General features: G+C 45.6%; 1 protein-coding gene across 1 annotated transcript in view; it reads right to left on the bottom strand.

The window, feature by feature from the left end:
• The window catches only part of LOC115482622 (4-hydroxyphenylpyruvate dioxygenase-like), a 105,385-nt gene that overhangs the window by 56,862 nt on the left and 30,756 nt on the right, over window positions 1-17,767 (bottom strand). Inside the window, exons 4-7 of the mRNA XM_030222562.1 lie at window positions 15,900-16,004; window positions 12,255-12,297; window positions 4,723-4,805; window positions 264-353 (exon numbers count right to left, since the gene is read on the bottom strand). Coding sequence (XP_030078422.1) covers window positions 264-353; window positions 4,723-4,805; window positions 12,255-12,297; window positions 15,900-16,004 — 321 coding nt within the window. The remainder of the gene's footprint in view (window positions 1-263; window positions 354-4,722; window positions 4,806-12,254; window positions 12,298-15,899; window positions 16,005-17,767) is intronic.

Genomic DNA, 17,767 nt, shown 5'->3' with positions numbered 1-17,767 from the left:
ATGGTTGGTCCAATCCTGGATTTACTCCATTGCGTGCAGGGACTTGTAGTTCTGATTTCCTCATTGCATTTCCTAAGAAAAGCAAGACTACAGGTCCCTGCATGCAGTGGGGTAAACCCAAGACTGGATCAACCCTGTTGGACGAATCTGGATCAGTTGGTAACCTTAATTCCCATGGCCTGTGTTCTGAGCGAGGGAGAAGGATTGTCTCCACAAGAGAGTAATTCTATAAAGATCAAGAGGTTAAATAAATGAAAGCTTACTGTTTGTAATATGGCAAATTTCACTTTGCCCCCTTCATCCTGCTCTGTCCAAGGCTCCTTCAGTATCACAGCACCTCGCTCCTTGGCTTTCTAATAGTGAAGAAGAGACAGTGAGGCAGATGCAGCAACCAAACGTAAAAAAATCTAAATCGTTAAAGTCCCTAACGATTTTAAAATAACGAAAAATGCACCAAAAAAAAAAGTCACACATGCTGAGATCGGTATTGAAACGTACAATGTATCAAAGAATCACAATACACATCGTTAATCGGCCCCCAAATCATGCGCAGAGCAGCCAAGCGTTATGTTAGCTGCTCTGCGCATGCCACAAACAGTCAAAACACAGTCAAATCACAAGCACATGGCTCCCAAATCAAAACAAAAATAAAAAAAAAGGGTCGGGAGGGGGCAAGGGCGCTCATCAGGAGCGTCCTGTACGGACGGCCTTGCCCCCCCCCCCGCTGCTCCCCACTTTCCGCCGCTCCCCCCACCCTGAAAAAGCAAAATTCAAGCAGCCCTGCTCCCCACTTTCCGCCGCTCCCCCCACCCCGAAAAAGCAAAATTCGAGCAGCCCCTGCCCCCCTCCCTTCCTCACTACTCTCTCACCTCAGTTCCGCCTCCCGACATCCTCCGTCCTGTGCCCCGCCCCCTTTTGGGGTCGTCGCCGCCATTCCCCTCCTCCATCGGGCCCCCTCCCTCTTACCGGGCCCGTGCAGCGCCTCTCTCCTCTGTCCGAAGGCGCTGCACGGGCAAGAAGAAAGCCTGATGCCTGCCTTCGCCCAGCTTCGATGGCGCGTCTTTCTCCTGCTGGGCCCGCCCCTGTCTGACGTCAGTAACCAACGTAGGTTACCGACGTCAGACAGGGGCGGGCCCAGCAGGAGAAAGACGCGCCATCGAAGCTGGGCGAAGGCAGGCATCAGGCTTCTTCTTGCCCGTGCAGCGCCTTCGGACAGAGGAGAGAGGCGCTGCACGGGCCCGGTAAGAGGGAGGGGGGCCCGATGGAGGAGGGGAATGGCGGCGATGACCCCAAAAGGGGGCGGGGCACAGGACGGAGGATGTCGGGAGGCGGAACTGAGGTGAGAGTAGTGAGGAAGGGAGGGGGGCAGGGGCTGCTCGAATTTTGCTTTTTCGGGGTGGGGGGAGCGGCGGAAAGTGGGGAGCAGCGGGGGGGGGCAAGGCCGTCCGTACAGGACGCTCCTGATGAGCGCCCTTGCCCCCTCCCGATCCTTTTTTTATTTTTATTTATTTATGTTTTTCTGACGTCCTTTGGACCAATCACAGCGCTTTTAGCTCTGCTAATGCGCTGGGATTGGCTCAAAGTTTGTTTATTTTTTCTCTTAATGATTTTTTCCTGGCACAGAGCTGTCCTAACGAGTGGTCCAGACCTCTCGTTAGTTTTCCTGCCTTTTTCCTGCGTAAAGGCAATCGGAAAAGGTTAGTGCATGTCGTTTCAATGGGGTTTTCACACTAATTGCTCATCTCCATTCCGTTTTCGTTAGCTGCTGGCTTCCTCGGTAAAAGCCCTTTGATGCATGCAACGGATCAAATTTTCCTCGTTGGAGAGTCATTAAAGGCTCATTTAGCTTTAGTGCATCTGCCTCAGTGTTAGGGAGAACATCCCATGTTCTCCTTTCCTTCATTCTTCCTTTCTGGCCCTCCCCCATAATCCTGTTTATTTGCTTTGCCCAGTGATGTGAATGAGCTCCTCATCTTACAGCCTTCAGTAAACCACAGAGTCTGCAATTCAATACCACCTGTTTGGTGTTCCATTAAAATATAACCAGATTCTACAGCCTTCCACAATTAGAACTACAGGTCCTGTCCCTGTTCAGTTCCTGCCTTCCTGTACCCACAGTAATCTGAAAGTCAGGTATGGGTGCACCTGCGATATGGTAATTGCATTTATTTTATTATGTGTAAAGGATGCGAAAACTCCCTCCAGACCAGAGACACTTAGGAGCCCTTTTACTGTGCTGCAGTAAAAAGTGGCCAGAGCTATCCCCAGTGTGGGTTTTTCCTATGCACTGAGGCCACTTTTAGCGCAGAAGTAAAATGGCACCATTTTTCATTATTCCCATTAATGGCCCCCCGCTAATTTCCCCATTAGCATGTGCCTATTAAGGTAGCAAGGGCTCATGCGCTAACCACGTGCTAATTGGTTAGCTTGCAGCGATGTAGCTGTACTAACCAACTAGTGCAGAACATGCCTACTCTCTGCCCCAGACATCATCCCAGCATGGTGTGGAGGAGTGGCCTACTGGTTAGAGCACCAGTCTTAACATCCAGAGGTGGCTGGTTCAAATCCCAGTGCTGCTCCTCATGATCTTGGTTAAGTAACCCTTTATTGCCTCAAGTACAAAATTAGATTGTGAGCCCTCCAGGGACAGAGAATGCCAGGCATACCTCCCTGTAACTCACTGCAAAGGTATAAGCAAAAATAAATCCCATGTTTTAGCACTTGGGAAGCACGCGCCATTCCCAGCACTACCGTGGGATGCCTGAATGTACCCAATGGTAGTTCTTTTGGCCCTGCGGTAAGCACACAGTGCTTACACAGCTTATTAAAAGGGCCTCTTAGCCATGATTTCAGAGAAGAGGTGTTTAAGGCTGACTAAAAAGGGTGAGGGCCTAGAAGTGTGTTCTTTTTCTATGTGGCTCTCCTGAAGGAATCCAGGGCTTATGGTAAGATTCTAACAGAGTAATTTATAATTACTGGACGGGTCCTCTTAAAGATTTGTTTAATAAATCCTTGGAGACGGGAGAGGTTCCGAGGGACTGGAGAACGGCGGAGGTGGTCCCTCTTCACAAAAGTGGTGATAGGGAAGAAGCTGGAAACTACAGGCCGGTAAGCCTCACTTCAGTTATTGGAAAAGTAATGGAAGCCATGCTGAAGGAAAGGATAGTGAATTTCCTAGAAGCCAATAAGTTGCAAGATCCGAGACAACATGGTTTTACAGAGGGAAATCGTGCCAAACGAATCTCATTGAATTCTTTGATTGGGTAACTGGAGAACTGAATCATCGACGTGCTATAGACGTAATCTACTTAGATTTTAGCAAAGCTTTTGACACGGTTCCCCACAGGAGGCTCTTAAATAAACTAGATGGGCTGAAGATAGGTCCCGAAGTGGTGAACTGGATTAGGAACTGGTTGACGGACAGACGACAGAGGGTGGTGGTAAATGGAGTTCGCTCGGAGGAGGGAAAGGTGAGTAGTGGAGTGCCTCAGGGATCGGTGCTGGGGCCGATTCTGTTCAATATATTTGTGAGTGACATTGCTGAAGGGTTAGAAGGTAAAGTTTGCCTATTTGCGGATGATACTAAGATTTGCAACAGAGTGGACACCCGGGAGGGAGTGGAAAGCATGAAAAGGGATCTGAGGAAGCTAGAAGAATGGTCTAAGGTTTGGCAATTAAAATTCAATGCGAAGAAATGCAAAGTGATGCATTTAGGGAGTAGAAACCCACGAGAGACTTATGTGTTAGGCGGGGAGAGTCTGATAGGTACTGAGGGGGAGAGGGATCTTGGGGTGATAGTATCCGAGGATCTGAAGGCGACGAAACAGTATGACAAGGCGGTGGCCGTAGCGAAAAGGTTGCTAGGCTGTATAGAGAGAGGTGTGATCAGCAGAAGAAAGGAAGTGTTGATGCCCCTGTACAAGTCGTTGGTGAGGCCCCACCTGGAGTATTGTGTTCAGTTTTGGAGGTCGTACCTTGCGAAGGATGTTAAAAAAATGGAAGTGGTGCAAAGAAAAGTTACGAGAATGGTATGGGATTTGCGTTCCAAGACGTATGAGCAGAGACTTGCTGACCTGAACATGTATACCCTGGAGGAAAGGAGGAACAGGGGTGATATGATACAGACGTTCAAATACTTGAAAGGTATTAATCCGCAAAAAAATCTTTCCGGAGATGGGAAGGCGGTAGAATGAGAGGACATGAAATGAGATTGAAGGGGGGCAGACTAAAAAAAGATGTCAGGAAGTATTTTTTCACGGAGAGGGTGATGGATGCTTGGAATGCCCTCCCGCGGGAGGTGGTGGAGATGAAAACGGTAACGGAATTCAAACATGTGTGGGATGTGCATAAAGGAATCCTGTGCAGTAGGAATGGATCCTCAGAAGCTTAGCCAAAATTGGGTGGCGGAGCAGGTGGGGGAAGAGAGGTTGGTAGTTGGGAGGCGAGGATAGTGGAGGGCAGACTTATACGGTCTGTGCCAGAGCCGGAGGTGGGAGGCGGAACTGTTGGTTGGGAGGCGGGAAATACTGCTGGGCAGACTTGTACGGTCTGTGCCCTGAAAAAGGCAGGTACAAATCAAGGTAAGGTATACACATATGAGTTTATCTTGTTGGGCAGACTGGATAGACCATGCAGGTCTTTTTCTGCCGTCATCTACTATGTTACTATGTAACAAAAATAAAATAATGACACTGAGGTAGAGAAAAGAATAGGGGGATTTACCTGTATGAGAAAGTCACAGTCTTCTACCTGGAAGGCCACATCCTTCACTCCATCTCCATGCCGTATCAGGTGCTCTCCCATCTCTAGAAAGCACAAGGGATAGGACAGATTGTTACCAATAATAATATCACAACATACGTGACAGCTTAATTTAACTAGTTTAGGGGCCCTTTTACTAAGGTGTGTAGGCGCCTACGTGCATCTAACGCATGTCAATTTGGAACCACCACCAGGGTACCTCGTGCCCCGGGCAGTAATTCTATTTTTTACGTGCGTCCAATACACACGGCAGAAAATATTTTCTACTGTGTGGCGCTATCTGGGCAGTAATCAGCAGTATACGTACGCTGATGATTACCGCTTAGTTAACGCACGAGACCTTACTGCTAAGTCAATAGGTGGCGGTAAGGTCTCAGGCTCAAAATGGATGTGCACTAATTTTTATTTTGCTGCATGTCCATTTATGGCCCAAAAAGGCCTTTTTTTGCAGACTCAATTTTGTGCCCAGTCCTTTTTGTTATCCTATTGCATTCATGGAATTTCTGTATAGTTCTGATTTTTCTTGGCAAAGAAGACCTACAACTCCAGTACAGTAAGAACAACACTGGCTTGACTTGCTGGGGAATAATGTAGCTGGCAAACTTAACAGGCCAAAATAGAACAACACTAAATTGAATGCAATTAACCAATCAGAAATGGGAATAAAGAAATGGCAATGTAGACCAGTAGCTCCTAGAAGCCATGAAGCAAGCTGAGTAAGAGTTTTTCCAAGGGGGGGAAACTAGCTCCAAAGCCCTGACAAGCAGACTTGATTTCAAGACTGGCTTGAGAAACACTGGATTAGATGATATAGAACTTTTCTTCCACAAAAAGTTCAGTGCAACATGTCACTGCAGATTAAGTTGTTTGGAGAAAAAATCCACAGACAGAATCCCCCTTGTAGTGACATACAATCCAGAGCAGGAAAAACTGAGGAAAATCATAAGAGATCTACAACCTATACTCCAGGAGGATGAATTACTGAAAGAGATATTTCCATCCCCACCAGTACTGGCCTTCCGACAGCCACCCAACTTAAAACACAAGCTAATCAGAAGTAAACTTCCATCACAGACTGAAAAGGAACAGAAGGGCACACATCCCTGTAATTTATCTAGTTGCAAACTATGCCAAAATATTTCACTGGACCCCACAGTTATCCACAAAGGAAAGATATTCAACATAAAGGGATCTTTCACTTGCTCATCTTCCAATGTGGTATATATCATTCAGTATAAAAAATGTAACGAAGGATGCTATATTGGAGAAACAGGCCAGATGCTTAAGACAAGATTCAATTTACATAGACATCACATGAACAATACTGGTGCCAATAGGGTTCCCACACCTGTTGGTCAGCATTTTACAGGATCAGGACACTGTACCAGTGAGTTCACAGTGAGAATCCTGAAAGGTAACTTTAAAACCATACAAGAACGTAAGACCTTTGAAGTCAGAATGACTGAATATTTTAACACCCAACAGAAAGGACTTAACAAGGATCTGGGGTTCCTAACCCATTATAAACCATAAAGCTGTATGTCTCTGTTGATCACCCTCCCCTCACCTATCCACACCCACCCTGTTAGAATATCAATGATAAGCTTTGATGTCCCCATGCATACCTCCTACCCACCCCCATCCTCCCACCCTGTCAGACTGTCATAGTAATGCTTGAATGTTTTCACTTATATACACTGTCAGCTAGCACATTTGCTTATTTCCGATCTGAGGAAGAAGGTTGCCCTTCGAAAGCTAATCAAGAAATGTATTAAGTTATGTCCAATAAACAAGGTATCATCTTATTTTCTTTTCCATGTTTTATTTTGTTTGATTTCTATTGATAACCTCCAGGTGGAGAAAACCTTAGGAGGTCTGAGCTATCATGCACAGAATAAGAGGAAACTCCCAAAATAGAAGAAGGGAAAGAACCTATAATATTTATTTTTTACCAAGACAAGAGGTTTCTCCAGTGCACCAAAGGCAAAACACACTGTGCAGAGGGAGAGAACACAGCTCCTCCTTTCTCTAAACTCTAAACTTTCACTGTTCACAATTCTCTACAGATCACTAAATTAAACACAGGAATGAGCTATTGTGGCACCTCCACTGAGAGCGCTTAAAGAATTGGTTCACTCAATCTGCCTCTTCTCACCAACCGTAATGAAGGTAATGTTCTGAAAGGATGCCTGGGTGTGCAAGGCACAGGCATATATGTTGTATCTATTTATACAGGCAACATGTGTGCCTCTGTGCCTTTATAAAATGCCTCCCTGAAAGCATTTGCACAGAGTTACGCTGGTCCGAGGCAAAGTAACTATGCATGTTTGTAAACGTACATATGTATATATTTTATTTTATCTGCTCCAAGGCAGAGTCACAATACATGTATGTGTTGGTAAAAATCAGCACCTAAGCATGTATTTTATTAAAAAATAATAATTTAGTGGTTCTTGTGAACTTTAAATTCAGGAAACATTTCAATAAAAAAAATGTGTAAGTGCCAATCTCACTTCTGCCCTGCCTTCTGTCCACTGCCAGTAATGCCTACACATGCTTTGGACAAAATCAAGTAATATCCACCCAATAGTCAGTAGAATTTATTTGTTGGCTAATCCACTAGCAAGTTTGGTTGTCAGGATATTTGCACGCATTTTCATTTCAGGTATCCTAAAAACCAGACTACGTATGGGGGTTCTCCAGGATTGCGCTGAGAAATACTTAACTAGGGCAACTGATGTATTTCCTACCTGTCACTGGACCCTACCTGTCCTTCCAACTACTGCCCCATCTCCCTCCTTCCCTTCCTCTCCAAGATACTTGAACGCGCCGTCCACAGCCGTTGCCTTCATTTCTCTCCTCTCATGCCATCCTCGATCTGCTTCAACCTGGTTTTTTGCCCTCTATACTCGACAGAAACAGCACTCACTAAAGTCTGTAATGACATGTCCTTGCCAAATCCAAAGGTCACTACTCCATCCTCATCCTCCTCGACCTGTCCCGCCGCTTTTGACATTGTCAATCACAATTACTCCTTACCACACTATCCTCATTTGGATTCCAGGGCTCTGTCCTCTCCTGGTTCTCCTCTTATCTCTTCCACCATACCTTCAGAGTTCACGCTCATGGATCTTCCTCTACCCCCATCCCGCTCTCTGTTGGAGTTCCTCAAGGGTCTGTCCTTGGACCCCTTCTCTTCTCAATCTACACCTCTTCCCTGGGTTCACTGATCTCATCTCATGGTTTCCAATATCATCTCTATGCTGACGACACCCAGCTCTATCTCTCCACACCTGACATCACTGCGGAAACCCAGGCCATAGTATCGGCCTGCTTATCTGACATTGCTACCTGGATGTCCAACCGCCACCTGAAACTGAATATGGCGAAGACCGAGCTCATTGTCTTTCCACCCAAACCCACTTCTCCTCTCCCTCCACTCTCTATCTTAGTCGATAACACCCTAATCCTCCCCGTCTCATCTGCCCGCAACCTTGAAGTCATCTTCGACTCCTCCCTCTCCTTCTCTGCGCATATCCAACAGACAGCCAAGACCTGCCACTTCTTTCTTTATAACATCAGCACAATTCGCCCCTTCCTCTCTGAGCACACCACCCGAACTCTCATCCACTGCCTCATTACCTCTCGCCTTGACTACTGTAACCTACTCCTCACTGGCCTCCCACTTAGCCATCTATCCCCCCTTCAATCCGTTCAGAACTCTGCTGCGCGTCTTATCTTCCGTCTGGACTGTTATATCACCCCTCTCCTCAAATCACTTCACTGGCTTCCGATCAGGTACCGCATACAGTTCAAGCTTCTCCTGAGGATTGTTTCTGCCCCATTTGGACATCAACTATGGGATGAGTTGAGGAGCTCCAGGAGAGCAGGAAGGGGCAGGCAAGGAGAAGGCTCTGAACCAACACCCCATTTTTCATACTTATTTTATTTCAAATAAACACAGTCCAGCTTATAATTGAAAAAGAAAAATGCCTATATTGCGACCCAAATCGGGAGATAGACGTTTATCTCACAAAAACGAATAAAGTGGTATAATTGAAAGCTGAATTTGGACGTTTTCAACTGCACTCCGTCGCGGATGCGGACAAAGTTGATGGGGGCGTGTCGAAGGCGTGATGAAGGCGGAACTGGGGCGGGGGTTATCGGGCGATCAGAGATGGGCGCCTTTCGCAGATAATGGAGAAAATAATGCGTTTTTAGCGAGAATTTAGGGCACTTTTCCTGGACCCTGTTTTTCCCGAATAAGGCCCCAAAAAGTGCCCTAAATGAACCAGATGACCACTGGAGGGAATCGGGGATGACCTCCCCTGACTCCCCCAGTGGTCACAACCCCCCTCCCACCACAAAATATGCCGTTTCACACAACTTTTTATTTTCACCCTCAAATGTCATACCCACCTCCCTGGCAGGCAGTATGCAGGTCACTGAGCAATTATTAGGGGGTGCAGTGGACTTCAGGCAGGTGGACCCAGGCCCATCCCCCCCACCACCTGTTACACTTGTGCTGGTAAATGGGAGCCCTCCAAACCGCCCCCCAAACCCACTGTACCCACATGTAGGTGCCCCCCTTCACCCCTTAGGGCTATAGTAATGGTGTAGACTTGTGGGCGGTGGGTTTTGAGGGGGATTTGGGGGGGCTCAACACCCAAGGGAAGGGTGCTATGCACCTGGGAGCTCTTTTACCTTTTTTTTGTTTTTGTAAAAGTGCCCCCTAGGGTGCCCGTTGGTGTCCTGGCATGTGAGGGGGACCAGTGCACTACGACTCCTGGCCCTCCCACGAACAAATGCCTTTGGATTTATTTGTTTTTGAGCTGGGCACTTTCATTTTCCATTATCACTGAAAAACAAAAACGCCCAGCTCACAAATTGTCGAATAAAACATGGACGTCTATTTTTTTTTAAAATACGGTTCGGTCCGCCCCTTCACGGACCCGTTCTCGGAGATAAACGCCCATGGAGATAGACGTTTTTGTTCAATTATGCCCCTCAGTATAGCCCAAATGAAACAATAAAATTTTTTCAGCACACACCTCTATAAAGGGTCTGTGAGCTTCCTTTGAGCAGTACCATCCAGGGCTCCACCAATGTCAGTTACCTTTGAACATTTTTTTGATATGACCTGGCCATCTTGGACTATAGTGCTTAAGTACATAAGTATTGCCATACTGAGACAGACCAAAGGTCCATCAAGCCCAGCATCCTGTTTCAAACAATGGCCAATCCAGGTCACAAATGACTGGCAAGTTCCCAAAAAAGTACAAAACATTTTATATTGCTTATCCCAGAAATAGTGGATTTTCCCCAAGTCCATTTAATAATGGTCTATGGACTTTTCCCTTAGGAAGCCGGCCAAACCTTTTTAAAACTCTGCTAAGCTAACCGCCCCTACCACATTCTTTGGCAACAAATTCCAGAGTTTAATTACACGTTGAGTGAAGAAACATTTTCTCCCATTCGCTTTAAATTTACTATTTTTATTTATTTATTTATTTACATCAATTTATATACCGTATCTTATTGCTACTGCAAGACAGAACGGTTTACAATTTATAAAAAAAAAAAAAAAAAAAAAAGCAGTACAATAAGTACAAATTGGACAAACATTAGAACTCCAATCATTACAGGAAAGCACAGCAAGCCCAACAAACTAGCTACATAAGATGAAAACAATATAACTCATGATTAATACACAGGAGAACACTGCAGATACAAAATTAAATACATAATATAATCTACACAGACAGATAATACAGTTTTGACTTAGTATATATTACAGATGCCCATTTATAACCTTTCTTCCATTATTCTAATTCTGATCTACATACTCGATAAAGTAGAAGGTTTTCAAAAGTTTCCGAAAATGAAAGTAAGATTTCTCAAGTCTGATCTCTTTTGGAAGGCCATTCCAAAGAGAGGGAGACAGATAGAAAAAAGCCGAATTCCGTGTAGATTCCCATCTAGCCCTAGCAAGAGGAGGAATCACTAACCTGTTATCTGTCAGGGATCTAAGGGTTCGTGTGGCAGTGTAAGGAATAGTTAGATTTGACAGATAGTCAGGATTTAGTGTATAAAAGGCCTTATGGGTCAAGACTAAGGCTTTAAACTTAACTCTTGCTTCAACTGGAAGCCAATGCAGTTGATGTAGCAAAGGTGTTACTCTGTCATCCCTCCGGGCCCTACAAATCATACGTGCTGCAGTATTCTGTATTCTTTGTAATCGCTTCAAGCTAGCTTGGGTGATCCCTGAATATATGATATTACAGTAGTCTAAGCGTGAGGTAATATAAGCAGATGTCAACGTTTTAAGGGAATCCTTACTAATTGAATCCTAACTGACCGAAGTCTCCTAAGATGGAAAAAAGATTTTTCACTACATCAGATATTTGTTCCTCGAAAGTCAGAGCAGAATCAATTATAACCCCAAGGTATCTAAAAGATTTAACTGTAGGGATATTCTTGCCAAATAGCATAGGTACCACTGCTGGACATGTGCCCTGTCCTACTATCCAAGATGTTATAGTCTTATCTGGATTTAATACTAATTGATATGTTGTGAGCCAGTCTGCCACTTTATCCAGACAAATTTGTAGTGGTGTAAGATCCATATTTATTTATTTATTGTGAACATTTATATCCCGCATAATCCCACCAAGGCAGGCTCTATGTGGCTTACAACGTTTGATGAAAAATACTACTACTACTACTTAACATTTCTAGAGCGCTACTAGGGTTACGCAGCGCTGTACAAATTAACAATTAAGGACGGTCCCTGCTCGGAAGAGCTTACAATCTAAAGGACGAAATGTCAAGTTGGGGTAGTTAAGTTTTCCTGATTACATAATAGTACTAGTGCAAAGCAGAGAATAAAGTAGATGAGGGGAAGAGAGGGAAACAGCAGGGGAAAGGAAGGCGGGGATGCAGAAGATCAAGCAGCTAAGGAGAATGAACTATCACATAGGTAGTCTTTAGGGATTTCTTGAATAGTCTGTGATCGGTTGTCTCTTTTAACGTTGACGGCAGAGTGTTTCAATAACTATATTGTAGCTTCATCACATACCCCCTAGTCCTAGTATTTTTGGAAAGCGTAAACAGACGCTTCACATCTACCTGTTCAACTTCACTCATTTTTTTATAGACCTCTATCATATCTCCCCTCAGCCGCCTTTTCTCCAAGCTGAAGAGCCCTAGACGCTTTAGCCTTTCCTCATAGGGAAGTTGTCCCATCTCCTTTATCATTTTCGTCGCCCTTCTCTGTACCTTTTATAATTCCACTATATCTTTTTTGAGATGCGGCGACCAGAACTGAACACAATATTCGAGGTGTGGTCTGCTTCCAGGACTCATGACATTGTACAGTGTGAATTTGGTCACTGCTCCCATTAGCATAAGCTGCTGAACTCACTACAGAATTACTTAACAAGAGACAGACAGACACACACACACACACACACACACACACCAGAGGCAGTTACCTTCATTGCCAGGATTCAGTGGAGACTGAAATACAAAAATAATCTGTGGGAAGAAATCAGTAAATCTGCAGTCAGAGCATGCAAGCTAATGTTTAGAAGAACCCATAAAAATTAGAGCTGAACATTTAATGTGTTAAAAATATAAGGCGATGAAATTCAAAGTGATTTAAATAGTTTAAATCACTTGTGAAGCAAACACAAACACAGTGAAGGTGACTGACAGACAATAAGCAGATGTTGTAAAATATCAAACGTTTATCGGCATCCAAGACTTGACACGGGTCATGTTTCAGCCAAATGGGCCTGCATCAGGAGTTTTAAAAGGATGTCTGGTAAATAATCCATCTGTTATTAATAGTGCAAAGAATTGAAAACACACTGCACTCAGATTAAACTCCGGCTAACGGCCTTTTCTCGCTAGATATAAAGCAAATGCCAATCTGATGATCAAAAGTGTTCTAATGTAGTCTCTGCTTTTGGTTCTGCAAAGCACTAAACGTGAGGTAAATCACTTGTGCACAGCTGTTCTGGGGATATTCAATAGCATGTAACCGGATAGTGTCTTTGAATATCACCTCTAAATCCTTATCCTGAAACTAGCTAGTTTGTGGGTGGTCTGGGGGTGAAGATAGGGCGGAATAGAAACTTAGCCAATTAGCAGAGATTTTCAGTCTACTAACTAGCTAAGTAACTACATAAAGTCAGTACAGATCTGGAGTTTGTGATAAGCTTTTACAGAGCTCTTTGGAGCACGGGTTGTGCTCCACTGCGCATGTGTGAGTGTCTTCTTGCCCGCTGTGAGAGCACGGGACCACCAGTTCTATTTTTTTCTGCAGTAAGAAGTGGACCCATTTTCATTTTCTGTTCTCTCCTCACAGCTGCCAGTTCAGTTTTTTTTAACGACAGCTTCTTTTTGTGCCTTCCCAGTTTCTCTTTTAGTTTGTTTTATTTGTATCTTGTTCGTGGTATGCTTCCTTACATTTTTAGTTTATTTTCTCTTTTTTAGGTTTCCTTTATTTAACCATGCACAATAGACCACATTTAGGCCTGAGCTTTGGTCACTACTACTACTACTATTTAGCATTTCTATAGCGCTACAAGGTCAGGTTCTTCATTTTCCTCTGCTGTTTTACCCCTTTTTTGGCACCGAGTATTTTGATTTAGCCAGAGCTGTTTTTCCTTCCATGTCATTGAAGGTTCCCAGTGACTTTAAGTGCTGTACATGGCACAATAGGACCATCTCTGGCAAAGACACCCATTCTTGGTGTCTCCAGTGTTTGGGGCCTGAGCATACCCATTCTATCTTTGATTCTGGCAGGGGACACAACACTTCCAGTACTGTGTGTTATTTTTTGGCCTTACGTCGGCTCCCTTGGGCTTTCACCAAGTGTCTTGCTGTAGTTGCAGCACTGCTATGCAGACTGGGAGTCTGTGTGTACCCCTATCTCGACGATTGGCTGGTAAAGAGCATGTCAGATGGCTCTTTGGGTGTTAGAGCTCCTAGGGTTCATTTTAAGCTACTCCAAGTCCCATCTGCTCCCTGTTCAGTGATTGGAGTTCATTGGATCCCTGCTAGACGCTCAGCAGGCTCAGTCTTTCCTCCCTGTGGCACGGGCAGATGCTCTTGTTGCCTTTGCCGCTCAAGTCCAATCAGCAGGTCACAGCTTGGCAGATGTTGAGGTTGTTGGGTCACATGGCTTCCATGTGACACTCATGCCACATCTTCACATGAGAACTGTCCAGTGGACCCTAGCTTCCCAGTGGTGTCAGGCCACAGGGAATCTGGAGGATGTCATGTGAGTATCACCAGAGCTGGTTCTGTCTCTGCTTGTGGACAATTCAATCCATTTTGACTCCGAGACTCCCACTCCAAATTCCACAGCCTATGAAGATGCTGATGATGGAGCTTATGTAGATGGGCTTCACATTCAAGGTGGTTGGTCAGTCCAAGAGATGGATCTTCACATCAACCTTCTGGAGCTCCGGGCTAAATGGAACACTCTAAAGGCTTTCAGAGGTCAGCTGATCAACCACATTGTTCTCATTCAAACCGACAATCAGGTTGATATGTATTACACCAACAAGCATGGTGGCACCGGATCACGCCCTCTGTGTCAGGAGGCTGTCGGAATGTGGCATTGGGCAGTCCAGGAAGGAATGCTCCTCAAGGCCACTAACCTGGTGGGCAAATCCAACAGCCTGGCTGACAGACTGAGCAGGGTCATGCAATCACATGAGTGGTCACTCAACATGGGTGTTGCCCATGAGGTCTTTTGAGTGTGGGGCACCACTTCGGTGGATCTCTTTGCCACTCAATCAAATCACAAAGTCCCTCAGTTCTGTTCCAGGCTTCAGGCCCACGACAGACTAGCATCGGATGCCTTCCTTCCTCATTGGGGGCCAGGTCTTCTGTATGCATATCTTCTCATACCTTTCGTACAGAAGACTGCTGACACTCAAGCAAGACCGTGGGACCATGATTCTGATTGCTCCTTATTGGCTCCGACAGATCTGGTTACCTCTTCTTCTGGAGTTATCCTCAAAGAACTGTGGAGATTGGAGTTTTCCAACCCTCATCACACAGAACGAGGGATCTCTTCTTCATCCCAACCTACAATCTATGGCCCTCATGGCCTGGATGTTGAGGGCTTAGAATTTGCTTCCTTGCATCTTCCTGAGGGTGTTTCCCAGATCTTGCTGCCTTCCAGGAAAGATTCCACCAAGAGGTGTTACTCTTTCAAATGGGTGAGGTTTACCATCTAGCATGAGGGCAAGGCCCTAGATCCTGTGTCCTGCCCTACACTGGGCCTGCTTTACCTTCTACATCTCTCTGAGTCTTGTCTTAAAACCAACTCTGTAAGGGTTCATCTCAGTGCAATCAGTGCTTACCATCACCATGTAGATAGTAAGCCAATCTCTGGACAGCCTCTAGTTCTTCACTTTATGAGAGGTTTGCTATTGACAAAGTCTGTCACGGGACCTCAACATCATTCTCACTCAGCTGATGAAAGCTCCTTTTGAGCCACACTCCTAGGCCCGTTTTGTTCTGTTTCAGGCTGCACTCTCACTCAGATTGTATATAGTTTCAGGTTAATCTGTGTTTGACCTAATTGACCAATGGTTATTTTTTTCAGTGAGCCTGGTTGCTAGGGATTCCCACATATGAAAATCATAGGCCTTCTTGTTCTTGATGAAAGTGAAGATACTTACCTGCAGCAAGTATTCTCCGAGGACAGCAGGCCTTATATTCTCATGTACCCTCCCACCTCCTCTTGGAGTTGTCTCCTCTTTTCTTTTATGCTCTAATATTGTATTGGTGGTTTCGTGCTTTGGAGGCAGGCGAGAAGGTACTCATGTTCCTAAGAGCTCTGTAAAAGCGTGTCAGAAGCTCCAGACCAGGCAACACAGATTGCGCTACGCACATTTGAGAATATAAGGCCTGCTGTCCTCAGAGAATATCTGCTACAGGTAAGTATCTGCACTGTATCAGTGCTGATTGACTTGTTAATTAATTTGCATGCGCAAATCCGGAACATGACCACATTTGCATATGCAATTTAATTTGTGCCATTTATAGAATGTTTAGCGTGTTATTTTCAGCACTGTTTATAGAATTTGGTTCATTGTGTACTATTGAAATCTTACCTTATCCTGTTTGATGGCATGGGACACTACCTCCCGGCTGCCAGTCTCTAAACCTTTGTAGGCAAAGGGCTCAAACCCCATTTTGTTACAATAGAATGAAGCTGCCTGGAGGGGAACAGGAGAGTAAACATATAGGAAACCACAGTCCCATATTATTAGACAAATACAAGCACCGTAAACAACCAATCAGAATTATCTATTTATTTAAAACCTTTGTTTTTTAAAATAAACACTTACATGACGCTTGATGTACCATCCTCGGTGGCTTACATGACAACATACATAATGCACAGCATAGACAGATATGGTGCAATTCTATAAAGCAGCACTTAGAAGTGCCACCTATGCATGTCAAAAGGGCCATTAACAGACATGCGCCTATGGGGCTCATTTTCAAAGCACTTAGCCTTATGGAACTTTGGGCCAGATGCACTAAACCTTAACGACCCTCTAACAACCCTTTAACGAAGGAAATTCCTAACCGTTGCATGCATTAAAGGCCTTTTTCCAACGAAGCAAGCAGCTAACGAAAACGGAATACAAAAGAGTAACTACCATTGCAATGTGGGCGATTCGGGATGCACTAACAATACCGACGATCACACCGAATCATTTACCGCGACATATTAAACATATGGTCAGAGCAGTCGTAAGGCCTGAGCTGTCATCTCCCCGCTGCCCCCTGCACCATAAAAATCCAAGCTGGCATGTTTAAACAGAAAAGTGAGATAAAAAAAAAAATAAAAACACCACAAACACTGGCTCCCCGCTTTCCCCTGCATAAAATATAAAAGCTTTACAAACATCAAAAAAGGATCGGGAGGGGGCAAAGGCGCTCATCAGGAGCGTCCTGTATGGACGGCCTTGCCCCCCGCCCGAGGTCGCCGCTGCTCCCCGCTTCTCCCTGTATGAAATAAAAACTCATAAAAATCAAACCTTTTGCAGCGCCGGGCCCCCCTCCCTTCCTGTCTCTCTCTTCTCCTTCTCCCACCTCTGCTCCGCCTCCCACCATCCTCCGCCTCTGTGCCCCGCCCCCCTGAGTTCGTCGCCGCCGCTCCCCCCTCCACCGGACCCCCCCTCCGCCTTACCGGCCGTGCAGCGCCTCTCACCTGTGTGTGAAGGCGCTGCACGGGATGGAACAGCTGATCGGCAATCGCTTCTGCCTTCACCGACGTCTCTCTCCTTCCTCCTGTGCCCACCCTCCTCTGACGTAGAGAGGAGGAGACGTCGGTGAAGGCAGAAGCGATCGCCGATCAGCTGTTCCATTCCGTGCAGCGCCTTCACACACAGGTGAGAGGCGCTGCACGGCCGGTAAGGCAGAGGGGGGTCCGGTGGAGGGGGGGAGCGGCAGTGACAAACTCAGGGGGGCGGGGCACGGAGGTGGAGGATGGCAGGAGGCGGAACAGTGGTGGGAGAAGGAGAAGAGAGAGACAGGAAGGGAGGGGGGCCCGGCGCTGCAAAAGTTTTGATTTTTATGAGTTTTTATTTCATACAGGGAGAAGCGGGGAGCAGCGGCGACCTCGGGCAGGGGGGGGGGGCAAGGCCGTCCATACAGGACGCTCCTGATGAGCGCCTTTGCCCCCTCCCGATCCTTTTTTGATGTTTGTTGAGATATTTTATGCAGGGGAAAGCGGGGAGCCACATGTTTGTGTTGTTGTTGTTTTTTTTTTTTTGGTTTTGACGTTTGTGGCATGCGCAGAGCAGCCAGCATAACGCTTGGCTGCTCTGCGCATGCTTTAGGGTCCGATTACTGACGGGGATTACGAATCTTTGATACATTGTACTTTTCAATACCGCACCGAACATGTGCGACTTGTTTTTTCGGTGCATGCTTCGTTTTTTCAAATTCGTTAAGGACTTTAACGTTT

Source organism: Microcaecilia unicolor, chromosome 13, assembly GCF_901765095.1.
Source record: "Microcaecilia unicolor chromosome 13, aMicUni1.1, whole genome shotgun sequence".
NCBI classification, from domain to species: domain Eukaryota; kingdom Metazoa; phylum Chordata; class Amphibia; order Gymnophiona; family Siphonopidae; genus Microcaecilia; species Microcaecilia unicolor.
Note: the sequence above shows the minus strand (reverse complement) of the source record. Positions and strands in the feature narration are given on the sequence as shown.